We start from the raw sequence: 27,687 nt of genomic DNA, 5'->3' as shown, positions 1-27,687 counted from the left end.
CCAAGGACAGCGCTCTGAGACACCAAGTTCAGAACTATAATTGCACTGGATGTGATTTTTCCTCCTTGCCCTTCACAGAAAACTCTATTTACCACCCTTCCTGCATGCTTCCTGTCATTTTAACATGCCCTAAGTCCCACAGGCTTTTATACAGACATCTACTACGGGATGCAGCAAGCTGCTCACTTAACACTAAGGAAGGAAAACACGAAGAGCTAGGAATAATCTTTATACTTATGTGTTTTAAAAAGTACAAGAACTTAAGTGGTAATGGGCAGGTATAAATGCCAGCTACTGAGTCATGTTTCATGTGCCATTGTTGCTTGAGGAAATTGTTGGTCATTGAATCAACCAGCACTGGTCAGATCCACCTCTTTATCAAGTAGCATATGGAATAATTAAGAGATCATTCCTAGACAGGCCAGGTGGACTCTCCAGGAGTAGCATCCAAGCTACAGGACTGTAGCAGAAAGAAACATTGTGAGAGAAAGATGACAAACACCCACATATCTAGGAGATATCTTTCTACTTCTGTGATCCTACCTGGGATCACAGAAAACAACAGTGTTGCAGCAAGGAGCTTCTCCCTCCGAGTCTGCGTGTGAGCGGAGCACTTTCATAGCCAGCTGAAGTTTCAGGACATGCTTTTGTTTGCTGGCTTGTGAGAGCAATACAGATTACCTCAGTGGTTCTGTTTCTCTCTCCCTCTCTCTCCCCCTCTCTCTCTGTCCCTCTCTCTCTCTCACACACACACTCACACAAAAAGATGTTTCTAAAAAGAAAGAGTCTTCCTTATCGCTGTTACACTTGTTGCTAACTAATATTTTGAGCATTCAGTTCCACATGGTGCTTGCTGGCATAGCAGTCAAAGTATTTAAACCTACATGACTACTTTTTTTTCAGGACAGTAGGACAGACCTAGACTGTGGAGAAATGCAATTCAATATCTTGTCCTCTTATAAATGCAAATTATGGTTAAATAAAGGCAGGAGTCAACTTTTGTTCAAGATAAATGGTACGTCTTCCCTGGTAACAGTAGACCACAGAGGTACTTTTGAAGCACTTGCAAAGGTATTTTTCCATGCAGTCCAGACTCCTAGGCTGAGCTTCATAACTATTGCAAATTAAATGTCCAGGTTCCATATGTAAAGAAAAGCTGATAGGTGTTCTCAGTTGGGTGACAGCCAGTATGAAAAAACATGTATGCTACTGAGAAAGCTCTGATGCTACATTTTGAGAGAAAGAAACATAGAAACATCCATCCAGAGTGGGTTGTGCAAGTAACATTTATAAGGTGATACATTTTAAAGGACTGTAGTGTGTTCGCAGGTTCTTTGAGGTGGTGCCAGCATAGTTCTCCATCAAGGTCCTTTGGAGTAGACCTTCACCTGCATTTAGGGAGCTGAAAGCACACTGTAGTTTTTACTTGCAAGTAAATCCATGGCAAAGTGCAATTTCAGCTTGGTGAAATTCCAGGGAGATCCTGCAGCTTCTCAGGGCTAGCCGGCTACCTCACAGGCTGATTTTACAGAGGGAGGCAAAAAAGAGCTCTAACTAGAAATTCCTGGCATAAACATAAATTAATTAATTAATACAAACAACTTTATATTTTTCTTAATTGAGTCATGCCAGAAATAGGAAACAGTTTTGTTTGTCCGCAGTATGTGCCTTTCTGCCGCAGTCTGTATCCAGGAGGGCTCAGCACGTGAAATCCCCATGTACAACACAGAGAGCAAGAGCAGCAATTGTAAAAATTCCTTCCAAAGCATGAAAAAATCCTTCCATATTATCTTCAGAAACAGCAGTGGTAGACAAATAAAACCTTTTTTAAAATAAATAAATAAATAAATAAATAAAATTGTACTTTAGGAAGTTGTCAATACTTAAGCAAAACTTGCAATGTTTGTAACAGTTCTGCTTCCTAGTTAGTAATTGGCAGATGCTTATTGACTGGTGGTTTGGGTTTGAGTGTTTGTTGTTTTTTTCCTTCTGTTTTTCTAAAAAAACTGAAAATTCTGATTAGGCAGACCACAACTGCTCTGATCAGAAGGCTGAAGGTCTTTGTTACAGACGTCAGTACTGCAGATACCCTGCAACAGAAACTCTTCTTCTTCCTTGACAGACAGAAAAACAAAGGTGGCATCTTTTGGTAGTGTCTTACTCCTGATCTGGCAGTACAGTGCCTGCTTTCAGTGGTGCCATAAATCTCCACTCGTGTTCCCTTTTCCTGTGCCTTGCAGCTCATTTCCTTCCAGCATAATGTAGCCTTTTCTGTTGAGAAAGTCTGTTCTGCTTTGGCAGGCTCACAACAAGCAGAAATGGTTTGGTGGAGGTTTAGCTTTTTTGTCTTTGGAGCTTTTTGTGTGCCAAACTTTTCCTTTCAAGACCCCATTTTTTTGTTGGGCTGTAGGGGGAGTTTCTACTAGCTGCCATGCTTTTTTGTCATCTTGATTGCTGCATGACAAAATGAGAAGGCATTTGTCAGTACCAAAATGCCCCAAATATTATAAAATATCTGAAGAACAGTGTTGTTTTTTCTCCTGGTCCTGAAAAGCCCTGAAGTCTTCCAAAGATTTCTTTAGCAGATGTTCTACAGTGAAGAGCCAACAATCCAGCATGGACTGAGCATCTCGGCATCCTAATTCCGTTTTAAACGCCTGTATCCCTCTCTGCATAATGAGAAAGCATAGAGAATATGTAAACCCTGCTCTCCTGCAGAAGAAAGCCATATATAATGGTAAATACATTTTCTTCACATGCCAGCCTCAACAAAACCTCTTTATGCAGTAGTAGTTTATTCTCCTGTCGTGTTCTTCTGGCACTGGCCTCTGGTATTTGGGGCTGAAAAGCAAGATTAGAGGAATGGTTCTCTACAAATTGTTCCCATCTTCAGGAACTCATAGGTTCTATTTTTCTGATTTCAGGGTAATGAATGGCCCACTCTAGTTTTAGTGTGAGCTGATTGAATTCTTGCTCCTGGACATGCTTCCTCATTTCTTTCAGACAACAGGGACAAATTCCACTGGATTTCAGAGAAAGAAAGGTGGAGAGGCATTTACTGGTGATGTTTAAGTCTGAGGAATGGCTGTATCATTGAGTAATGGAATATCCCCAGCAGCTGAACTGCTCCAATTCATTTCCAGCCTTCTTTAGAATAGTACTAAAGCTTATGGAGAAATAAAACATTTCTGCATTTGGCAAGTTGATTTTTTTTTTTTACTTGATCCTTAACTACTGTTGTAACTGCACATCAAACCCAGAGCTTCAAGATCAATAGTGTAAAACATAGCATTAGAAATCAGGAAGACTTCAGAAAGGTTACTTCTGACTCCAAGAAATAGGTCAGTGATCTGGATGAGCGGCAGTTTTTCTGCTGTGAAGAACAATAGTTCTTTCATCAGTTTCATGAAGCCACATAATCTAGATCAGGCCAAACATCTTAATATAATAAACCAGAAAAAATACATTTAAACAATAAAAGGACCTTATTTAGAGTCACAAAAGGCAGGAAAAAATTAACTTAAGAAAGAATCTCATTCTTTGATCGAATACACTAGGTCAGAGAACTAAAACCTATAATGTTATACAATCTATGTCAGTTCATGTCATGAGGCTGTCTGTTACATTCACCTGTGACACCGGACAAGTCACAGATGCATTAATAATGCTACATTAAATCTGGACCAGATAATCACACAGGGATGGGCAGTACGGCTAGAAAAAGTTGTTTTTCTTTTCTAGATCTCTTTAGTCCCTACAGAGAAGCATGCAGACAGTGGAGAACAGAAGTTGAGCTCCCGTATGGAAGTGCCTTCTCTACAAATTAAGCATTTTTCCAGGAAACTCCTTGCAGTTGAATACTTGTGCATGATATAATAAGCTAGTGGTTTGACAAGGAAAAGCATCATTAGGTTTCTAGTCTTTTGTAGTTCCTGAGCATTTTCCATCTTTTTGCTATTACATTGTGCAATTACTGTGAGACAGTGAGAACGAACTATTAGCACACGTCATCTAAGATGTTGTTTGTTTTTTTTTTGTAGTACCATATAGTGCTGTGAGATCATGCACTCCTGCTCGCACCCTGGGAGGAAGGCTTATGAATTCAGAGGAGCATTCCTTGCCTCCCTGCCAACCCGTGCTTTGGAAAGCATCAGTATGTGCATCTCCATAAAGTTAAAGATAATGATTGTCAAGGAATACAAGGACTTATGGCTTTAAACTGTATGCTTTCATACCCTAAAAAAATCATCCTTTAGTACAAAACACCCCTGGGTTCAGTTTTTGTTAGGGAATAGCAAGGAATGGACTAGAAGGATGAAAACGAGAGGCTGAGTTCCTTCTCTGAATTACTTTCAGAATTCTTTAACAGCTCTCCCGAGAGCTTAATACAACAGGGTTTGCTTGCTTGTTTTCAGGGAGGTCATCTCAAACTATATTTCATTTTCATTTCCTTCTGACTTATTTCTTCTGCCCAGATTTTGTCCTGTTTTTATAGCAGCTTTGTCTCCTGGGTAGCTGAAAACCTGGGGGTTCGAGCCTTGTTTCATCATTAATTTTAAACAACACAGACAGTTCTGATGTCCATGAATGGGAGACCAAACCATATCAGAAACAGCGTTCTAGGATTTCATAAATGCAAACTGGCAAAATGAACGAGCAATCTTGGAAATAAATAGTGCTCCTGATAGTGGATCAACTCTTCTAATTGGTGAGGGGGTGTGGAGAGGTTTGGTTTGGCTTTCCAAAGAAGTAGCACTGAGCTTGAACTCTGATAAATGCTTATAAGTTTCATTGCTTCTGATTTTCTTAATTTCAGTCTGAAAACTTGAAAAGCCATGCACTTTGGAAACATAAATAATCAGCTCATTTTATTAAGTATCTTGAAAATAGTAATAGCATTAGTTAGCATAAAACAGCAGAAAGTACCCAAGCTTGTTACTTCCAAACACTGTGCTTAGACACGGCTAAATTAAAAAATAGCTGAATCAATATTTTAAGAAAAGGGAAAGAAGTATTTGTTTCTGGGTGGTGTCCTCACATGCCTAGCCTTCAGCTTTGAAGGGATTTCTATTTTTATGACAGAATTAAAATACTTGGAATTACAAATAAGCTGACAAACTACTTTTTTTGCACTACTGCTAGTAGATCTTGTTGCAATAAAGCAATTTCTTACTCTGCCAGAGAGCAGTAGGATACGTCTGTGTGTTTGTTCACTGTGGACACAGCTAGTTACCAAGCAACGCATTAAGATTTAAGCAGACTATTACAAAAGGTACCAAAATCCTGTACATATTTTGAGTACATACAGAAGGAATGCCTCCCCTTAGTGCTCGGACTCCCAACAGAAGATTAAAGACCTTCTCTTAACTGGTCCCAAGCCATTCTGTAGTAGTTGTGCCCACCCCAGGAAAGATACTTGAATATCATTTTTTGCTTTTAAATTCCACATGAGTTTGTTAGCTTTAATGAAACTCAAGAATATCTCTGTATTTGCTAGAACAGAGACAAAGCCATTTAGAGACGTAATGACACTGCTGATACAGGTAACGTCAACTACAGCAGAATTTTGCTAACACAGATTTACAACCAGAACATAAACTTGGGTGCCTGACTGATTTCTGATCACCGAACTGCGAAACCTACAAGAGCAGCAAACTTTGCACATATCCTGTTCATATCTGCATCCAAAATACGGTTTGTGTAAGAGCCCAGGCAATGGCAGTAGAGCTTAAAGGAGATTCCTGTTCAACCTCTCCCTCCAACCTGAGATATACCACAACAGTTTGGGGGTAGTTTGTTATTACTCTTTTCATATTTTCTTGTTTTAAATATACATCACCAGGAGTCACCCCAAGTCCCTTTGCTGCTGCAGAGTCCTAGGGTAACCGCAGTTCACACACAGGTTCTGGCAATCACAGCTGAGAGTTGAAAGGGCCCCAATGCATTCGAAGACATTTTTAATTCACACTATTCACTATGCTGAATGTACGTGCATTAAAGGAGGAATGTTTTTCCCAGCAAAAAGCTGCACAATGATCCTAGGCGAGGTGAGCAAGGAGGTGCCACAGAGAGGTGGGGGTCAGGGAGCCAGTGCCAGCTTCCAGGTTTGTCTCTTCTGCTGGCACCATCTCACAAAAAGTTCCTTCTGTGCCCTTGGATGAGTGTACCATGCAACTCCTGAAACCACATACTATTGCATCTTGCTAATTAGGCAACTGGGCAAATGACGATACCTCCATGAAGACTGACAACTTTCAGGAACAGATAGGAAGAAGCTTTCCTGCTGGGCAGCAATTGCTGATAAATTGTCCAGACTGTTCAATAAATCTGTTCAACGTGCTCTTTCACAATGAGCCAGAAGAATAGAGATTTTTAAAAATATATACTTTTTCCATAACACAAGTTGTGCTTGGTGTGAGGTGCCACTGGACCGAGCAGGGCTGAAGAGCCTGGGCTGGCAAAGAGCTGTATTCGTCATACTGTCCTCGTCTGACCCACAGCATTCCCTGACACAGCTGAACTCTTTGGCTGGTATAAAGCTAGGCTGGTGAGCTGTAGAGCAGCGTTTTGTAATTGCTTTTCTTCTTGATAAATACTGAAGATTACTGCAGGTGCAGAGGGCACGGGAGAGCTGTCCCAGAGGCACAGCTGTCTCTAGTAAGATTTCTCAGCCAAGGAACAAACATTAAACCAGTTGCATGGTCTGGCATCTGCCTCTTTCGCCACGACAAGGATGTCTTGCTCTACTATCAGTTGCTTTTCAGAAAATCAGGAGTTATCTAGTGGTGATCAGGCACATGGTGTGCTAGAGAAGACCCCTACCCTACACCCAGCACGCCTGCAGGGCAGGGCGTTAGGACATACATCAGGAGATTTAACAACACCTCTCTGCTGCTTTCAGGTAAACTTCCAGGTCTGGATACTGAGGCCCAAAGAGCTCAGAAAACAGATGTAAGACAGTCAGATAACAAGGGCTAATACAGCATAAAGCTGCACTGTTTATAGTGTGCAGTGCTGCACGTTCTTTCCAGGGCAACCCAGGCATTTTAGGAACGAGAGGGGTTTCCTCTCCATCCCTCTCAGAGCAACAAGGGAGGTTTGGCTTCAGTTTGTCTTTGGAAATTAGCAGAAGGGACAAAGCCTCCTCTAGCACCACGTTAGTGTTCTGCTTCAAGCGTCCTTTATGTACTAAATGCCCACAGGCAAGGGGCCCTGTCTCACCTGGCAGCACTGCTCTATCATGAATGCTGTTCTAGGTGCCCTGGACAAGAGCAGAAAGGGAAGGTGGAATATGAAGCTCCAAGGTAGCTGGTTGTAATCCCTGCGTGGACCCAGCCCTACCACCACACACACTGCTGTCGGCATGGCAGTGTGCTGGAGCTCGCACAGTGTTACTCCTGTGACAAACTCCCCAGGAAAATGCCTCCTAGTCCCTAGAAGAAGGCTTTTCCCAGTATTTCTGCCTTATCTGTGGTATTCATTGCAGCACAAGAGGGGCATGGCAGGCTGAGGTTTGTTCTCCAGGGTAATGAAATGCAGTCCACATATCCCCACACTGGCAAGAGAAGAGGAGAACAAGTCAGAAGTTAAGGAAGTAGAGAAATCAGACCAAGTACAAGAGTCAGAACAGAGGAGCAGGAAATAAAGCAGTGGACTGTGAGCTTGAAAAGAGCAGACAGAGCCTGCAGCCGGTGAAAGGATTAGCAGAATAAAAGGAGTTCTCAATTCAGAACAACAAAAATCCTATCATACAGGCTTTAACTTCTCCTTTGATATAAACACATTGCAGCAGCGCTACTCAAATAAAATGGAATAGAACCAAGCACTAGCAGCACGCCTGTCTCCTTTGTTATTTCCCAGGAGGCCGCCTCCCGGCCTCCCCTCACCACGTAAGGAGGACCGTAAGGACCATAGTGCAGGTCTGCCCTCCGCACAGGTCGGTGCAGGAAGGCATTGTGAGGGTGGGCACAACCAGCTCTCCTTCCAGGTGCTAAACAGGGCTCTGCAATTTTGAACAATTTGTAGTTTTGAGTAATTTGTAAATTAATTGATCACATCCAGTGTGTGCCCACGTGCATACTCAGGACAGTTCCCAAATGATGCTTGTCAGTTACAGAATGGGATCAGGGTGTTTGCAGGGCTGTTTTTGGTTAAGGTAGCATTTGCATTTGCCTGTAAGTACTATACCGATCATAAGCCCACATCACATCTTTTGCAGCGAGGTCATTTACAGTCCTGGTGTGCCCTTCCTGCAAGTACAGTCAGTACCTGTCAGTGTCGCCTCCTCTGAATGTTATTCAAGTGGCAGATTATTTTGTGAAGACTGTTAGCAAGATGGTTTTAAAAACTTGAAGTTTTTCTTGTTTAACCCTCTTCTGTATAAGAAAAGCAATTGCCACATTATGACTAATTTTACATGAAGATAAGAGGGCATCCTTTTTCAGAAAGGTGATAATTTTAAACTGCCACATTTTCTGTTTTTAAGCTATTGGGCAGAGGCTGGACTGTTAATGGTTTGAGCATGGTCAGCCTTGTATGGCAAGCAGCAGCATGCAGGTAAACAGCAAAACCTGCAGCCCCATAAATGCACCTTGCAGGTTTCAGAAACACTCCTCGTCTCTGAGGCTACTAGTGGAGAGTAATTCCAAACTAATCATCTTTATTAAACAGTCTGCACAATTTAAGCTAGAGCCAAATGTGCAGCTTGAAACTTTTGAAGAACTTTTCCAGTGGCTCCAGAGCAACAAGAGGCCCAGGATGCTCCACGCTGTGGGTAGTGCCTCCTCCTCCTCAAGGCTGAGGGGCTGAGTGAGCCCCACACCACCAGGCTGCAAAAGCACTCAGCTCAGCGAAAGCTTTTAAAGGCTGAGGTTAGAGGTTTTCGCAAGTTTGCTCTGACTGCTCCCCTCTGGACCGTAGATTTTCTAATTGCAACGCGGCTGCCTAACGCCCACCAAAATCAGCCCCGCGCAGTGCAGGCAGCGCCCGAGAAGAGCTCCTTGTGCTCCTCGCTTCCCTCTCGACCCAAGCAGAAGGCCTCACCCTCGCCCGGGGGGCTCCTTTCAGAGAAAGCTCCGCGCCGCCGCCTCGCGGACGGGGCGAACCCCGGGGGGAAGCCCGCAGGCAGCCGCAGCGCACGGCCCGAGATGACCCGGCCCGGGGCCGCCAGGGCACGGCCGGGCCCCTCCGGCCGCCAGGGGGCACGGGAGGGCCGGCAGCGGGCCCAGGCGGGAGCGGGGCCCGGCCGGGCCCGGCCGCCGTCCCTGTCAGGCGGGGGCGCCCTTAGGGCCCGGCTGCTGCTCCAGGAGACCCGGGACCCTCGAGTCCCGCAGAGAGGAGCCGTATTTTGGTTACTCGGAGGCGAACAGCTCCCTTACAAGCCTGCGCTAGGCTGAGGGGAACGCTTTTGTCAGTGTTTTTGAGCAGCCTGGTTTTAAGGAGCTTTAAAGTTGGGCGTAGTGTAAGCAGATTACAAGTTGGTAACCCAGCCAAATCCACCTGGAATGCTGGAATCAGCTTGTGATCGCTGGTCCTGTTCTTACTTGCTAGGAATTTGACCATAAGCATTTGAACCAGTCAGGTTTTAAGATCATTTAATTTTGTTAAATACCACTCCCCGTAGACATTAAATTACCACTGTTATTATATAGCCATTTTTCATTTTTTTCCTTTACAAGTGTATTAGCAGAGGAGCCATAACTCATTTTCCACTAGTACAACAGTTATATCTTTTCCTCACATATGAAATTAAACAGTTATTAGTTTAATGCCAAGCTCTATAGATTCTTTTATTCTTCATCCATTCTTCATTAAGTTTTCTGAATGCTATTTAAAAGCGAAGAAGTTCAAGACCATTACATGAAATCTGTAAAATACTTCCACCACCTAAATACATGCTTGACAAGAGGTCAAGAAAAGGCGTGCTGTGCTGTGTTTAATTCAGCAGTGTCCCTATACTTTAGTAAATTCTTGAGCCTGGATGCTCTGCCAATTCAGGACTTCACCTTTGCATTTCAGTAGCGGGGGCACTTATGTATTAAAGGCTGCACTGCTGCCAACGTGCTGGAGAGGAGCAGGGGAGATGCCAAGCAGCCCCCTGTGCACATCCATACCATTACATGTCCTGAGGCCAGCCTCAGGGACCCATCCACGTTGTGCCCAGGGCAGAGAGTGGCACAGTTATTCCCTGCAACCACAGGAGCCCACAGGACTGCCCATACTGTGACAAGATTTCTAGTTAGCACCTCAACTGCAAGCTACGTGTGTCACTTTTTGGCTGGTTGTGCAGGTGTGTCATGTCCTGAGCTCACAGGCAGTGACAATCCAAACCAGTCACTAATGTCCTCAATTATGAGTTCTTAACTCCTCAGAGCCAATTAGTAGCTAACAATTATCTGGGCTGGAGGCTGCTTAGTGTAGTGGTTTTCTGATAAATAAATAAATAACCCACAGTGGGTTACACCATCACCATTACTGACGTAATCCACCTCATATCAGATTCAATGTAAATTTGTAAAGCAAATTCCTCTCATCTAAGCTTTTTTTTTTTTTTTTTTTTTTATTTTATTTTAAACAGTAATCTCAAATCTTTACAATATTCCATATTCAGGTAAAAAAAGGTTTATTAACTCAAAGGAGAAGGCAAAGCTTCAGCACTTGTTCCTAAGAGCTCTCTCAAGCAATGTCATCCTGTTGGACTGAGCAATGTCTGCTTTGACCCAGGAGTCCTGAAAGGATGGGCAGACTTTCAATTATTCTTCTATTCACAGCTGTCAATGAACACTGCCTTTGTCTACTACTGAGGATATAGTATACCGATATATCTAAATAAAGCTGTAACTGAAACCAGATTGGTTTCAAACATTTTATTTAAAGTCTTTAAAATGTCATTTTCCCTGACTCCATAAAAAATAAGCTGATAATTAATGGCTTACATTCCCCACCTCAGCACTGGGAAAGGATGCTGGTTTGCCCTTCATAGGCAAGACTTCCAGCCCATCTGTTACAACTGTGGCCATGAAGCACCCAATCTACAGTTGGGGAATATAATCCTTAGTGACATTGACTGTAGTGTTTGAGAAGAAATTGCCACTTCCTAATTCCTACTCTGATTCCATACCCGTGGGACGTGCCTCTGCAACAACGCTGACGGAAGAAGGATGCCCGGCTGATGCCAATTTCCCTGTGTCTGCTACCTGCCAGAGGCTGCCTTTGAACACTGCATCTTTGCCACTTCATCACCTGTGCCACACTGTCGAGTGCTGGACTACCCGCACTGAGCTTGGATTATGCTCTCCTGACAACAATAAGCAGCACTCGAAGAAAGCCTGAGTCTGGCACAATTTATGCTTGTGAACCATACACATTTTTTCAGAAACGCTGCCTGCTGTAATCCTTCACTGAAAAACTAGTCACATAGTGATTTACCTGACTGCAGCAAAAAAGCGCTGAATTTTTTTCTTTTTCTTTTTTTTTTTTTTGATAATATTTCACTTTTTAGAGGAAAGAAGTGCTTATACAAATTTCTAGTTGACTTTGCAGACCCATTCAGAATTTCAGATATATAATATAGATCCGTAATGAAAAGCACAAGCAGTAAAAATGCATGAGTGATATTTTCTTTGCTAACCACACAGGAAATTGCTAAGTTTTATCAGAAATATGGTCTCTAAATACAATCAGTAAGCTCTTTCCTAAAGAACTGCTGAATACTTTCAACAGGCTGCAAGATCCATTATTTTTACAGCCTGCATGGATTGTGTGCTGCAGATAAATAAAAGATGCCCTAAGGACTTTGCACTCCAAGTGACTGCACAAAGTATCCCAGAACCCTTTATTTCTCACAAGGGCTGTCACATTTAGGGTTTTATTTCAACATGCAGTTCCTGAAGTATTTTAATGAGAATTCAGCTTTTGTCTAAAAGTTGAGTTTCAACCCCCATAGTTGCATGGAAAAACATCAAAACCTCATCACAAATGGACTCTAGTAGTTCAAAAGCCAGAGGCACCAAAAAAAAAGAAAAAAAAAACACACTTGGATTTTCCAGTAGAGTCTCTTCCCTTAATGTCCAACCAGTACCATGGTTCTGGAGCAGTGCACATCTGGCACTTTAGTTCCTTCTGTGTGGCACTGCAGCAGCAGCATGTAACGCCTTGCCCAGAAATCAGTGCTAAACACGGGAAAGATCCCCTGCATGCACTTGGACTAATACTACCTAAAATCACAGACCACCACTGAAACCATTAACACACCAGTTTAAAACCCAGTTTTAAAAGGAACAGGGATTGCCTTTCCTAGATCATTAGCAATATCCACCAAGGAGTAATCCCCTGCAGCTGTTTGGAGACCCATAGCATTAACCCATCCCAGCGAGTCCCCAAAATGCCAAGCCACAACACGCACGGCTCACGGCCGTGCTACAATAGTCGTTTTGTTTTCAGCAGTACTCCACCGGGCTCGGTGTCACCAGCAGGCGCCCTCGGTCACCGTGGCTCTGCCTGCCTGGGCTGTGAATGCCCTCACAAAGGACAGTCAGAGTTCTGCCATCTCAGACAGAATTCCCCAGCAGCAGCTTACAGCACTGCATTCAAAGTGCAGCTGGGAAAAGACTTGCTCAATATTTTAAAAATAAATAAATAAATAAGGCGCATAAAATCCTATATTATAGGACCTTTTTTTCCCCTTCTGTCTGCATCCTATTACATCACTGTAGTCAGCTGCAGCAGTATGCATTCTTTCCCATATACAGCATGTCATTTTGTCATCTGTCTAGGTTGTTGCCTTATTTTTTTCCTTTCACAATCATTCTTGAAGTGATGTTATTCCATGAGAACCACAGCTTTTGTTTAAGAAGTATGTTCCTAACCCTCGTGGGTGTTTTAGAAAATTTTCTTAATCTGAACCATGAAGCCTTAAAAAAAAAAATACAAAACCCAGAAGGAGGCAAGTAAAATAGCCTGAAATATACCATCTTTAAGAGTTTATGATTCAATCCAGTATCACGACATTTTGTGTTGGTTTTTTTTTAAAAATATATATATATATATATATATATTGAGAGTGGTTTCCATATCCTAGAAAAATGGGAAAGAAAAAAAAAAAAAAAAGTGAGAAGAGAGAAGAAATGGCTGTCTTTCTTTACCTCTCCAGTCAAGTTAACACATCTCGGCAGCACTGCGCGGGCGAGTGGAAGCAGCCCCAGGGCTGAGGGGACACGTGCGACCAGCAGCACTGCAGCAGATCACCCAAGGTCTCCCTGACTTTGGCAGTGCTGCAGGGGTCATTTTTTCACATGAGTGAGCAGCTCCCAGCCAGTTTTATGGGCCAATTTCTCTAAGTTAAGAACAAAAAGGCTTTTCTTTAATGTCAAGCAGGCGTAGCTGTGAGGTCTACCTTTCTTCTCTCCCCTATCACAGAACATTGTTATTATGAATGAACAAAAAATAAATTCATGGAATTTGTCAATTTCAGAGCTCACAAATATCTCTTTTACAAATTCACAACTGCCTAGTGCAGAAAAAGTATTTTGTTCCAGGGGTGGGTATTTTTGCAGGATGTCCTTTCAAGTCTCATTGGTGCTACAGAACACAGCACTGGGCTGAAGGCGGTTTCTGTCCTACAGAAAACTGATGCTTGTTTAAGGTTAGGAATCTGAGAGAGTTGAGCAAGTGAGCATCACTTTTTTTTTTCCTTTACTATTAGCAGAATTGTTTTCACAAATTAGTGTTCTTTTTCTCCTTTTTGTTCTTCCTGCCACTTACTCTTTACTTGAGGTTGTAATCATTCCTGGTACACCACCTTCTGTCATGCTTGAGAAGTTGATAATTTCAGTCAAGACTAAAGAATAAGATTTTATGGAACTTCAGTAATTTTTTTTCTCTCGTAAAATAATACAGCAGGAGGAAGTGTTTTATTACATGGAATAGGCCAGAATTGTTCTACTCAGTTCCAGCAAGACAAGAGGAAGAACAGCCAAGTGCTCAGCCCAGCTGACCCAGATTCACCTCTGTCATCCACTACAAGAGTGGGTGTCAAGATAAAAATCCTGGGAAAGCCAAAGCAATTGCCACACACAGTAACAGGTCTGAGAAGAGACTTCACTTGGTCTGCTGGTTCATACATGAATTATGAACTCTGTTAGCCTCAGTCAGGATTTCAACTTGAGCGAGTTCAAGAGCATGCTTTTGGTTTGTGGCCAAGACTGAAAACTTCTGTACTCTTTTCTGCCTTACGCCACTAGTGCCACTCACAGGGACAGCGGAAGGTCAGAGGCCATGAACATTAACAAAGGCACCCAGGTGTGATGGCAGGTACCCGAGACAGACATGCTGGTTGTTATTTATATACTTCTCCGAAGGAGTTTCTACACTTAACGTAAGAACTACCAAAGCAACACAGAATCAAAGCGTTTAGTGCAAGGCAGCCTTTCACTGGTTTGGGTGACAGCGGAAGCATTCCCGTTGCACATGTTGGAAGTGTCCTGTATATCCGATTTCACGCTGCGTAATATGAAAAAAGGCTAAAAATATTTTTTCTGCCATTGCCACTGCAGTAACATACATGCCTTATCCTGAACAAAGCAACTAAACACAAGTGTTACATTGTGATTGTCTTCTGGTATGTTCTTTATCATTGTTTGTCCCTTCTCAATAGGCTGCCCCTGCTTCTTCTCATGGCATAGCTCAGCAAGTGCAAAAAAGCCATCGTCTCTTGCACTTTTCACTCAGATTTCAGCTCCTAGCAAATCATATCCGCTCAGACACGTCCTACACTCCTGGACACATTCAGGGGTAAAGTCTTCCTTTCAGACATGTTTGCTGTAAGCCCCAGCCCTTGATTTCCATCACACTTCACCTACCCCACTTCGGATGGCTCAGCCTCTCTCTATCCTCTGCTTTTGTGGCTGGTGGAATGCACTGAGCACCTGCAGCAAGCGAGGGGTGCACAGCAGCACAAGTGTGTATTCACGGGTTTTGCCCAAGGAGTTGTGCTGTGTGAATGCATCAGCCCCTCTGTTGCCTTGATCCGTAGGTGGGGGGAACATCGCCCACATGGGAAGCTCATGATTCAGCCTTGGTAGTTGAGGTGGTGTTTGCTGTGGTTGCTTAGTGCTGCTTTGTTGGAATTGGTCACACAGCCTCCCAGAACCTGGCTGATACCTCCTAGTCAGGGTTAAGGGTGTATTACTTCCAACAGGAGTTTATATGTATAAATGTATGTATATATATGCATGGATCTAAAGATCTTATTCTGTGTTATAGCCAAGACATGAATATTTGTGATTTAAGCATTAGTTTCCTTTAGGTCTGAATAGGTAGTTTTGCTGCAAGGAGTTCTAGCAAAGGCCACAAAGGAGTGGAAAGAGTGACTGTTTTACAAGAAGGAATTCCTTTTTTCCACCTATTCACTTATTAGAAGAAAAAAATAAACATAGTGAGTATCAGGAGTACCAGCAGTAGTAAAGCTGGAACAAATTATCCCTGACACAGTGAGCTCAGTAATGCGACTCTCCCAGCACCACACAGCCAGTTTTGTTCTCGCTGTGGAATTTCTCTCCAAATTCCCGTCTGTTCTTGCTGACCAGGGTTTACTTAGAAATACCTATTTGTGGGTAAAGCATTTGCCTTACTGCTAAATCTACTGGCCTAAGAACAGGGTACCGCCTTAAAATTCTGCTTCTCATCAGGCAGTTTCTGGCATCTCTTCTTGAAGCATTTCAGCATCTCCACCATATCTATTTTTAACCACTGAGTGAAGCGAAGGTACTTCCCAGGCACGTTGCCACATCCATGGCACGTTTCCATAAGAACATTTTGTTGTCAGAAGGGGCGTAGCGCTTCCACTCCGGCTGATACGACTTTCACACATGTTGCATGAGCAAAATAATAGGAAATCCTAATGAGTTTGGAACAGTTTTGCCTTATAACATACTCATTGATGAAGGACATTAGATTTTTAAATATAACTACTTAATTTAACCAAAAAAAAAATCAGTGAATGTTTGCATGAAATGAGCCTCCAGAAGGCTGCCAGTTCCGCCTGTCCTGCTCCTACAGATGGCTATACCTCAAATTAACCTTGACTAAATGACATAGTGGCTATTCCTGGTGTAACACAGACTCGTGCACAAGGAGGGCTGTGTTGGAGGTCTTGCCATAGTAGGAGGGTGTTACTCCACGGTGTGCTGTGCCACAGATCTCTCCTCTCCTCAGCTCTTTGGGTCCAAACCACAGTTTTTTGCTGTCAGCAGGCTCTCTGCCACCCGGCACTCAGACTCTCGGTGCTGAGCAATGCCCTCTCCTTGGGATGGAAACCCAAAGCACGGAGCGAGTCAGGGCTTTGTCAAGGCCAAATGCGCACATTTAAAAGCACACCAAGCTGCCAACTTTCTGTCTGTGCATTTAGACTGCACTTTATCACTGCTGCCACCTTGTCGCTGTGGTTGCACCTCACCAGCACTCAACTCTCTCTCCCCTGGGTTCAATGTCATGGCCTGATGGCACTGCTTCCAGCCACTGATCTCTCAATTTCCCCACTCTTTCCAGCCCACCACAGATCTTCCCATTACAGCCAAAGTACCTGAGCAGGTAGAGAAAACCCAGGCATGAAGACAGCTTCCCAGTGCTGAGGGACCTCCAGAGATACTGCACTGCATGTGAGCTTGAAGATTTTCTCAATTTCTTGTCTGTCACCACTTGGAATATCATGCTGTGGTGGGATTTTCTCCTTTCTACACATAATGACACAATGATAAGGTGACAAAAATCGTGTGGAGGTGGAAACACTTGCACACAGCTTACTGAAGGATGTGCATTTGCATTCACTGCTTGCTAGCAAAAGTAGCAGGAGCTACTTGAACATGAGAGCGCTGGGCAGGGGCAGGCACGGGGTGGTTCAGGACATTCCTTCTGCACAAGCTGCCATGATTCCTCATCTGATTTTTTTTTTTTTTTAATGCATAGAAAGCACTTCTGGTCCCAAAAGCAACACCCAAGCACCCATCAAGGGAGTCTGTTTCCTCATACAGAATCAGGGGAGGAGCAGAATTATACAAACCAAGAAAGATGTCAGTTCTAAAACTCAGGGAAAGGAAAGGGAAGGGCAGATGTGCCCGTACCAGTCCTGGCACTTCTCCTGCCTGCATCCCATCTGAGTGACCTCCAGTTTGTGATTACTCCCTTCCCCCTGTTATTTACACAAGAGTTAAATTTGGACATCCTCCTGCTCAGCCGCCGGAGCAGCTCGCTGCAGGAGGAAGCAGCCGGCCTGGCCCCCCACCTTTCTTTCCGCTCCGTTACTGGCCGGGCACATCCTCCTGCCTTCCTCCCGCCACAGTCCTCGTTCTCTGGAGGGTAAGGTAGGAAGGAAGAGCACGGGCAGGAAGAGGTGGGTGTTCTATTCCCCTCGTGTAGCTCCCTGCATCTTCCCAGGCTGTCTTATTCGTTCCCATCTCTCCATATGCAATCAATGGCACCAGAGGGGTGCCCCTGCACCCCCCCCGAGTCAGGCTGAGGGGATTCACACAGCTGCACTTAGGTACCCCAATAAATGCTCTGCACCAAGGGGAGCTACCATCAGCCACAGTCCTTCCCTCATACAGGAGAGGGTGTGAATTTTAGCAGAGCACCTTTCATTTGGCAGACAGGTGGCAGCTGTGTGAGGCTGTGTAGCACAAGGAAGAGTCTAAGCAGCCTCGAGTCAGTCTTTCATCACTTTCCTGGTACTTGCAGCTCCCCCCTGGACACAAGCATGCCCCTATCTTGCATTTTGCCACTTTTTAAGAAGACATGGCAACAACCCCAGCCACCGCGCAGCATCCCACCCTGTCTGCAGGGGATGGGGTCACTGCCACAGGAAGGCCCCATGCCTCACCAGGACAGTGGTACCCAAAAAGTGACACCAGGCTGGAGGGCGCTGGCCAGCAGGTTGAGCATCATTAGCAGGCAAGTGAACCAACTACAGACGTCGCTTGCTGAGCCCTTTAACAGTACATCAGCAAATCTTTTCTTCTTTTTACGTGGCTTTCAGGTACCACGTAAGATTTAATGACATCACTTCAAAGGTGTTGTCAACATTTTGGTGATATTTAGTGTTTGTCTTCAAAAGGCAGCTGTGACTCTCAACTTTCATCTAAAGAGAAAGTGATTGCGGCCTTCCTCTGGCAGCAGAAGGACTCTTTAAAAGGTGAATGGGGGTATCCTTAAAGCTTACTGATTAAAATGAAAACTTGAAAAAAAGTCTGGTCAATGTCATGACTTTTTAAACTGATTTTACAACTTGTGGGGTGTCTGCATCAGTTTCTTTAATCTGCACCAGTGCTTCCTTTCTACTGAGCAGGGACAACGCTACTTTCAGCTGCTGCACCACAGATGAAGCAGCCTGGGGGCACTTTGAAGCTGGGTTCAGTTGTAACGTTGAAAAGACTGCTTTTATTCCTGACATAGCACCAGTAAGGAGCTGTGCCCTTCCACAAACTGACACATCAGCGAATAGCAAAGGCACAGCAAGCGTCCAGCCACATCATCCCAAGACTGGATCTTTGTTGAATTATATATTATTGCATTTAGTTTGATTCTCTGGTTTGTCATTACAGTGCTACACTAACACTTTTAATACCCAGGGAATAGTTTTACCCGTGGTGAAACCCTCATGCAACAAGCAGCCTATTGCTTCACGAAGCCTGAAACCCTCTGGGTCCTCCAGCAGGGATCTGTGAGCTGCAGAGCTCCCCTGTGGCCGCTCACCCTCCCTGTTTTTCCAGGAAGCAGCCACCTGCTTATCAGTTGCAGGAGATGTCTATTTTCTACCCTAATTTCCTTTTAAACCACAGATAGATTATCTGCCTCAACACACGTGCTGCAAACCCATAGCTACATACAGGCACAACCAGCTGGGTTCTCTGCACTCACAGAAGCTGCTTTCAGAAATGCAAGAATAGAATTGAAGCAAAACGCAGCAAAAATTGGAATGCCTGGATGCATTTATGGAACATGCTATCCACTGTGAGCTGAAAAGCACTTATAAAGCAGAGGGGAGGAAGCAAACTTAGATTTGCTGACACACAGGTTCAAAGACTGCAGAGAAACTCATTTAGATACCAATAACTCATTAACAACTGGTATCCAGTTCTTGGTTTGGGTTGTTTGTTTGTTTGTTTGTTTAACTGTACTGATAAGAAATGCAGTTCAACAACATAGGCTGAAAGTCAGTTTTGCAAGTGAGGCTTTTAACACCAACTCATAAAGGAAGAAAAGCCTCAGCTAAGTTCTATGACATAAGGTCTTCACCCCCTTTTGGGAAAGAGTGCTATTTAGATATTGCTCAAAAAATTCCCAGTCTGACTGACACCAAAAAGTCCCCCTCCAGAATGTGAGCGGTTATGAGGCCTTGCCTCATGCAGGGCAGCTCCCACTGCTCCTGGAGGACGACCATGCCCTGGCCCCACGCACACAGAGAGCATCTGCGACACCCAGCACCCCCTCGGCTCATGTGCTGACTGAACAAAATTAGAAGGACAAAGTCCACATTGTCCCACACTGCAGTCACGCCACAATATCCCCCTAAGATCTATGGGCAGACTAAGCAGCACATGTATTGCAAACATTAAATGTTAATAGATTTTTAATATTTCCAGACTTTGAAGTGACTTTTCCAAGCACAACCTTTAATTTGCCCTTGTGATGAGAGCCCCTCTTGGCCCCTACATTATAAATAACCCAACTTACAGAAAAAAAAATGAACTCCCATCCTCAGAAGGAGATGAAAAATCTTGATCAAAAAGACATTTTTAACTCATTTCAATGAAATATTTGGGCATGGCAGGTGGCAGCAGGCAGTTTTTCAAGCTGCCTGAATTCATGCCACAAAACCTCTAAACACAGATGTTCACCATATCTCTGAAGTGCTTCAGCAGATCTGAATACACTCTTACCCTGCCTGATTTCTGATAAATGGCAGCATTTTCCCCAGGGGTTAATCAGATAAAATAAGCACGTGAAACCTGGTAAAGAGGTGTTGGGGCGGGAGATGGGGTGCTGTGTTTGAGTTTGTTTGCCTTTACAAAAAAGAAAATGAGTTCCTCACTCACTTATCTCACTGCAAACCTTTGTTCCTTCCAGGTAACATCATTGGTTCTGGGATCTTTATTTCGCCCAAAGGGGTTTTGGAGCACACCGGCTCAGTGGGACTCGCTCTCATTATTTGGGTGCTCGGCGGTGGGGTCGCTGCCCTTGGATCACTGTGTTATGCTGAGCTAGGAGTTACAATCCCCAAGTCAGGAGGGGACTATTCCTACGTCACAGAGATCTTTGGTGGGTTAGCTGGGTGAGTACCATATCTCCTCAAAGTCATTTGAAAACACATTTGCATTAAGTATTTAGTGGGGAAAAGACATCTGATGTGGAAGAAACAGAACATTTGTCGCTAACATGCTTTTGTAAAGTCATCCTTTCTGTTCTCACCCCATTGCCCCTATGCAGGGCTCCTGATTCTGCCTTCAGATTGGAGGCAATGGATGCTTTCCACTTTCCTCCCCAACTCAATCTAATCAATTACAGGAAAGAACAACGCTATAAACGATGCTGTGTCCACGTGACATTCCTGTGCACAAGCCATGAGTGCAAGCACGTTGTATTAGAGGAGCTTCACACACCAGGGTTACCAGGCTGGAGCTGCTTCCCATAAACCAAAGCTCTCCATTAGCTAGAGGTGAGAAGGCAGCAAATAATGCTATGGCATTACACTGCAAGATCTTCCTGCAGCAGAATACAGAAAGTTTCTCAAGGAGGAATTTGGCCCACAGAAGTGGCCTGGGCACAGATGCCAGCTTGTAGCTCCACTTCCTCAGCTGCACAAAGCACCAAGCCTTGTAAACGCAAACAGGGGGCTGCTAACTCAGGGAATGGCTTCTCTTTGGAAATACAGCTAGGAGTTGTGTGGCTAAAGGAGGAAGGGACAAGTGAAAAGAAGTCATCTTTTATATTTTACTGTAGATTTTACTGTGTATTTAACAAGAAAACTTAAATTGTCTCCCTGTACTCACAGCTCAGTAGAGGAACACCAAAATGTTGTGGCCAGTTCATTAATTCACAAGTAACGAGGCCGTGCTATGTGTTGGTGTTTTAATTACCAAAAAAAATAAATAAACACAATAACTGCAAACTAGAGAAAGCAAACCAGACAGAAAACAAATCCACCACAGTTTTGCTAGCTGCTGAAGATCAGGACAGGCATAATGCAAGCAGGCAGTCACCCTGTGTCACCAGCTGTACCCTTGCTCATGCCTGCCATGGTGCAGCACCACCCGGACACCCTGCACAGCCAGCACCTGAAGAACCACTGGATGACAAGGTGGTTTTCTGATGCTTGTCAGACTTGAGCCACTGCCTTATACTGGTTCAGCAGCACTATCACAAGCACTCTGTTTTCTACTCCAGAAGCACACATGCCCCCCAGCACTCATCGGCGGGTCTGAGCTGAAAGCAGGGCTTTGGGAACCTGCACAACATCACCCCCCAGAAAAAGAAATGCTCCGTTCTCCAAAGTTCATTTTTGTCTTCTGATCCAATCTTCTACACCAGAGTATCAAATTTAGCACACACAACTTTAGTCCATATGCCAAAGGAATTTCCGAGACCCCCCCCAATGACAGGTCTGGCTGGTTTGGTCTATGCACGCAGAAGACATTTATCACAGGAGCATGAGATGTACCCACCCAGACCCCAACATCTCCTCTCACTTTTCTTGTCTTGTCCCTAACCTTCCTGCACACAAAATTCACAGCACCACCCCCAGTCCTGTTTTCCCTCATTAGGTATAAGGAACAAGGAAGAACTGTTTGATCATAGCAGCGTTCAGAGTACTCGGTGCCGCATGTCCTGTGCCTGGCAGTACTGGTGTTTGGCTGTGGGGCGGGCAGGGGATGGGGATGGAAATTGTAATGCTGCTAAGTGGGATGTAGAAAGATGAAGGGAATAAAAGAGACACAGGCGAAAGAGAGGCACTTCCCAAAGTGAAGAAACTCTAGCTGCATGGCTGGGCTCCACGTCAAAGCACAGTGCATGAAATGCTGTGCAGCTGCAGAGAAACACATGTGCAGGTTGTTCTGCAGGAGGGACGCAGCACCTACCTCAAACGCAGAACGACAGCTCAGGAGGCAACACAATGAGGCATCCTTAGGCAATGAGAAAGTCTGGGAGCACATTTGGAAGAACAGGTTAAAGACACAGAGGTATTTTAAAAGGGTTGGAACACACACCAGGGCTGCACCTACAGGTTACTGCTGGTACCCAAGCGGCACACAGGGGCTGGGGGCCTTTGGCAGCTCTCACCTCTGCGCCAGCTCAGCCTTCCCAGCAGCAAATCCAGGGAGAAGGACGAGACAAGGGAGGGCTCTTCTTGCTCCAGGCTCTGGGCTGGTACCAGAGAACAGACGTTCCGCTTTTAGCTTTGTTTGGAAGCATCTTGGTGTTAAATAGCATTTGTACATGGGCAAACTAAGTGCAGGGAACTTGTCACATCCCATGCTGCCAAGCAGTGTAACTGAGCCCAGTTCATTTGCTTGCATAGGTACTTGCAGGGTTATGCAGGTCAGAAAACTAACTTTCCCCCAAATAGTAAGTAAGCTCAATAGGTGTACTTACAGAAGAAAACAACTAAGTTCAGCTTCATGAAAAACCCACTAGTGTATTTCTGATAAATACAACTTCCTTTTGGATGCTCAGCAATAGCATTGCAACTAATGTAGCTTTCACCAGCACTGACTGATGACTGAACATACACCCTTACTATAAAATCATTAAGTGTTAAAGTCAGCAGAGAGCTCTAACCCAAAGCTTTGATAAATGTTACTTCAAACCACAAGTAAAACACGCTTCAAATGTACTTCTGTATTTCCTTTTTGTTGTTGTTGCACAATCTAAAGTTTCCAAAGGCAATACTTCTTTCAGCAACACAGGATAATATGAATAATGTTCAAACTAGCTCAAACTTCCTTGAACTTACTCAGCTTCTCCTGTGATAGGATGATCTGAGCAATGGTTTCTGTCACAAATTGTATTCCTTTGTTAATGACACCCAAGTACTGTACACTCTGCCTTTCTGGTTTTATAGACTGTTCTGACTCTATGATACATCTAATGTGACATCATTTTGGGAGCACAGGCACATCCCAAATGTGTATTTGAGGACTGGTTTCACTAACTCCACTGTACTCTATTAGAGATCCAGATCAATCTGTGCTGTTTATTGCTTTCCATGGGTGAGCAAATTAGCATGCAGTGGTGTCTGCATAAAACACACTTTTGGTCCAGGAAGGATTGGCACTTCCAGAGGAATACCACTGCTTCCTAAAAGCAGGAAGTCCCACAACAGATTGTCACTTACCGCAGTGTTTCTAAAATGAGGGAGGAAAAAAAAAATATCTAATGAGAGACATTGTCTAGTACACATCCAAACTGATGGGAGGATAGCCATTAACGTCAATGGACTTTGGACCAGATTCAACACCGAACAGCATGGCGGAAGCCATCCAGCTAGCATTTACGCTCATTACACAAGCGGGGCTTGCTCAGAAGCAGAAGGCAGGAGGTTGCTTTACCAGCCCTTTGGCCATCAGCACACACAGCAGCTCACATTTCCCATGCAAACTGCAACACTCAGATTTCCTAAGCATGAGCAGGAGAATCACAAGAGCAGCTACATCTTCCTTTTTCTGTACATTCAGCTGTCTTGAGCCTTTTTCTAAAGGTCTGGCAGCCTCTTAGTCAGCGATGAGAGAAAACAACTTCTCAGGTTCTGGTAGTACTGTAAATTACTGAGTAATTGGGAAAGCTTATCAGAAAGGGCTCAGCCCCAACACCCTCAGCCACAACCCAGGGGAGTAATTCCACCCTTTCCATTGGAACAGCCAGGCCAAGTTGCCCTGCAGGTGCCAGGACATTTCCTTGCTTCAAACTGGGCTTTGGGCTTCCAGCACCAGGCACGCTGCCTCTGCACACCCATCCAGGACTGCCACGGACAGAAAGCACACCCTGAGCCACAGAGCCTGCAATTCAATTTGTCAGCTTGTGCACACTCTGATAGTGAGGACATCTGAAACTTAGGGCTGAGATTTCCTGCAGACATAACTGTGTTACTTTATTTAATTACAGCAGACCTGAAACAGTTGTTCTTCACTAGGAAAATCCTGGTCTTAAGTCTTCCAACACAACGTAGGAATAAAAGGTGGTACTTCAAAAGCAACAATTTCCTAGCAGGCTCCAAGGGTTGGGTATTCATATCTGTACTGATTCCTACCCGCCAGCCATAGCACGCTCTGTGTCATGCCACCAGCATAACACCAGGACAGACATCCCCAGACAGACGGGCCAGCCATGGCAGCATGCACCTGGGGCAAACCACAGGAACAAGGAGAGGGCACTGCAGTGTTATCCAGCCCCAATATCATCTGAGAGACCAGCAGTGATAGCTTTTAATCTGAACTAGGCTTTGCTTAAGGCTTACCTGACAAAATAAGGTAGCATTGGGCTTACATCTTAGGCAAGCTTCCTTCTTATTTTAATGCCATCTCTCATCTGAGCTTCCTGTTTGATAGTGCAACTCTGTGACCCTCTGCTAAAATTCTGCATTTACTTTAATTGCTGTTATCAGTCCTGCATGCATTTCAATTCAGCACGAAACAAATTGACTGTCAGAAATCTACTGAATTATTCACATTCTCATTAAACCATATTCTACCAGATACCAACTTTAATGCACTTTATATTACAACATAGAAGCAAGTGCCAATTTTGGCTGAAATAGTGTTTTCAGAAAAATTCTTCACACTGAACATTTTTAACTGAATTCAGCTCTCTGTTCTACACAGACTGTTTGGGAAGACAAAAGCCATAGGGAGGAACAAGGTTCTACCCCAAAAAGCCATCACCTGTGTGACCCTGACAGATCCCAACCAGCTGCAGGTGATGCCTCTGGGGCAGATACAGCTGGGGCTCATTCAAGGGCAATAAGGTCTGAGCTTAAATTCACCCCGCACCACCAGAACACTATCACAAACAATGATTTCAGTCTTTAAGACAACGTATTTAGTCCTCAGTGATGTAACCACGCAGGTTCCTGTGCTGTCCCCAGCACCCACACTCCTGCTGGGTGAGCAGAGCCTGCAGAGCTGCCCCAGCCTGAGTATGTCACCCTTAGCACTGCACAACCAAACCAGTTACCAGAGGAAACCACTCTGAACCACAATAAAAAGCATTAAGAATTGAAAAAAGGAGTCTCACGTACATGCATTGGGTTTTAAAAACCAACAGTACCATTCGGGAAGTACTTGCATCATGGCAATTTACCAAATTAACTCTCTGAAGTTAATACGAAAAGGGAAGTGTCAGGTTGCCCCATATTTCTCAGAAACAACAAGGCAAAGGAAAAGTTTGAGAAACACTCACCACCTTGGCCACGAGCACCAGGCACAGCCCTCCCACCAGGTCAGCTGCACCAGCAGAGACCTCCCCAGATGCACCGGATTGAAGGGGCCGGCAGCAGGCAGGCATGCTGGGAGCGAGCAGCCTTCAAAAGAGCAACACAGCATAATCTAGAAATTCTGCTGTTTTACCTGGAAATGTCATTTCTGATTGTTTGTGCTGGGCACCCCTGCACACTACTGCACACTGGTGCATGAATAGAATGAATTAATGCGTGTGTATATCTGTATTTACATTTATGTGTATATATATGGTAAGAAATAATTCATTTTCTTGCAACGATCACTTTTTTCTACAGAAATTATAACACTTAAAATATTTTTAAACACAAACTGGATCCACTGCTGCTTTTATAAGATAAGTATTTTTTCCCTTTCCCAGAGTGAGAACAACTTTGCATCTGCCAGGATTCCTGGTTTGGTACGATCGCCTTCAGCCAGAGCTGAGGCCAGACACCAGCCCGGGCAAATGCAGAGCATTTCAGCACCAAGCTGCTCTCACTCACGGTGTAGGGTCAGCCTGGATGATGCCAAGAAAGCAGCCAGTACCTGGCAGGGAGCCGGCAGCAGCCCAAGCCCCTCAGAGATGCCTGAAACATGGCAACACATCAGCCCAGGAACAATAGAGCCACCTTCCCTTTGACACACAAAGTTAAATCAAAGGGTGCCCGATGATCTTAGTGCTCATTCCCAACACATTTCTAAACTGTGCTTTGCTTAGAAATGTTTCACTTAAAACCTAGATTGCTCCAAGAGCATGGGAAAAGCAATGAGGAGAAGCACAAGCAGGTGACTGTTGGGTGTTAGGATGAGAACACAGCGCAATGCCTCAGGCACCATCCCAAAGTACTACACAGCTGGTTTTGTGTTACCCTCCTCCAGCACAACCTAGCCCTTTTTTTCTTGTGCCTTTTCTTGTTTTCAGGTTTCTGCTGCTCTGGAGCGCTGTGCTTATCATGTACCCTACCAGTCTGGCTGTCATTGCGCTGACGTTCTCAAACTATGTCCTGCAGCCTGTGTTCCCTAACTGTATTCCCCCCTATAATGCCTCCAGGATCCTCTCCATGGTGTGTTTACGTGAGTATTTCCTTCTCGCGTACACAAAGCTTGCCTCAGTTTTGCATGAGACCACTCAAGGGGCTGCTCCAGCAGGGCTGGGCTTACAGCCCCGCTGTATGGGGGCACAGCTGCAACCCAAAAACCAGGCGGGAAGGTCCTAGGACACACTCTGTGCCCCATGTGGGACGTTCAGTCCGTCCCCACCTGCCTGCAAGGAACAGGTCCTGGGGAGCTCACCCAGTGCAGGTTTCCCACCAGCTAAGCCCCTCCTAGTCCTTTTTTACATTCACAAATACAAGTATGTAGGAAGTGCAGACCGCCACCGGCTCTGCATTAATTACTTACAGAGCCAGCAGGAGTGAGGTGGAGCTTCAGGGAAAGAAGGCATTCACCCTTTCCCAAGAGGAGGCAGAAATCCTGGCTCAGTCAGCACGCTGGGCTCTGATGACCAGGCACAGTTCATCGAGCTGGGGGAGCCCCAGCAGCAGAGCCCCAGAGAGGAAAGCTGCAATGGGTCCTTTTCTGCAGCCAGGCGCCCCTTAGGGCAAAACCGTTTCCCTCCTCACCTCTGCTCACAGCCACGCTGAGCCCCCTGTGGGAACACATGCAACAGTCCATGTTTTGCAGTGCTTTTTGACTGTGTGTTTTTAAATAAACGTAATTTCATTTCACTGAATTGAGTCTTTTGCTCTCCAGTACTCCTGACCTGGGTGAACAGCTCCAGCGTTCGATGGGCAACACGCATTCAGGATATATTTACAGCAGGAAAACTCTTAGCCTTGGCCCTTATCATTACTGTGGGCTTCATACAGATCTTTAAAGGTACTCTGTGAGATACGGGTATGGTACTATTGCTAGACTTGATTTTTTCCACCCTCCTTACAGAGCAACCCGAAGGGGCGACAGGTTTTAGCTGAGCAGCAGGGCCAGGTTGCACCCCTCGGAGCAGCCCCTGGGCTGCAAAGGGCTATGGTGGCTGCGGGTGCTCTCTGGGCTCAATGGAGCTGTTGTCAGGTCGGGGCACCTGGATAAAAACACCCCCATACAGCAGATGTACGTGACCCAGTGGAAAATCATTCATCTCAAGTGCTGCTAAGGGATTTCTTCCAAGCACAGGCACGCTGGAGGTGTATCCTCTGTATGACCATAG

At 44.7% G+C, this 27,687-nt stretch overlaps 1 protein-coding gene across 4 annotated transcripts in view; it reads left to right on the top strand.

The window, feature by feature from the left end:
- Window positions 1-27,687, top strand: part of SLC7A10 (solute carrier family 7 member 10) — a 40,432-nt gene that overhangs the window by 3,365 nt on the left and 9,380 nt on the right. For 3 of the 4 annotated variants that reach the window (XM_035337164.1, XM_035337163.1, XM_035337161.1), the window contains exons 2-4: window positions 20,119-20,323; window positions 26,404-26,555; window positions 27,234-27,359. In XM_035337164.1, the coding sequence (XP_035193055.1) occupies window positions 20,119-20,323; window positions 26,404-26,555; window positions 27,234-27,359 (483 nt within the window). The remainder of the gene's footprint in view (window positions 1-20,118; window positions 20,324-26,403; window positions 26,556-27,233; window positions 27,360-27,687) is intronic. The other variant, XM_035337162.1, reaches the window with a different exon arrangement.

The sequence above is a fragment of the Oxyura jamaicensis genome, chromosome 11 (assembly GCF_011077185.1).
Source record: "Oxyura jamaicensis isolate SHBP4307 breed ruddy duck chromosome 11, BPBGC_Ojam_1.0, whole genome shotgun sequence".
Lineage (NCBI taxonomy): Eukaryota > Metazoa > Chordata > Aves > Anseriformes > Anatidae > Oxyura > Oxyura jamaicensis.
The sequence above is the reverse complement of the archived record's forward strand: the minus strand, read 5'-3'. Positions and strand labels throughout refer to the sequence as shown.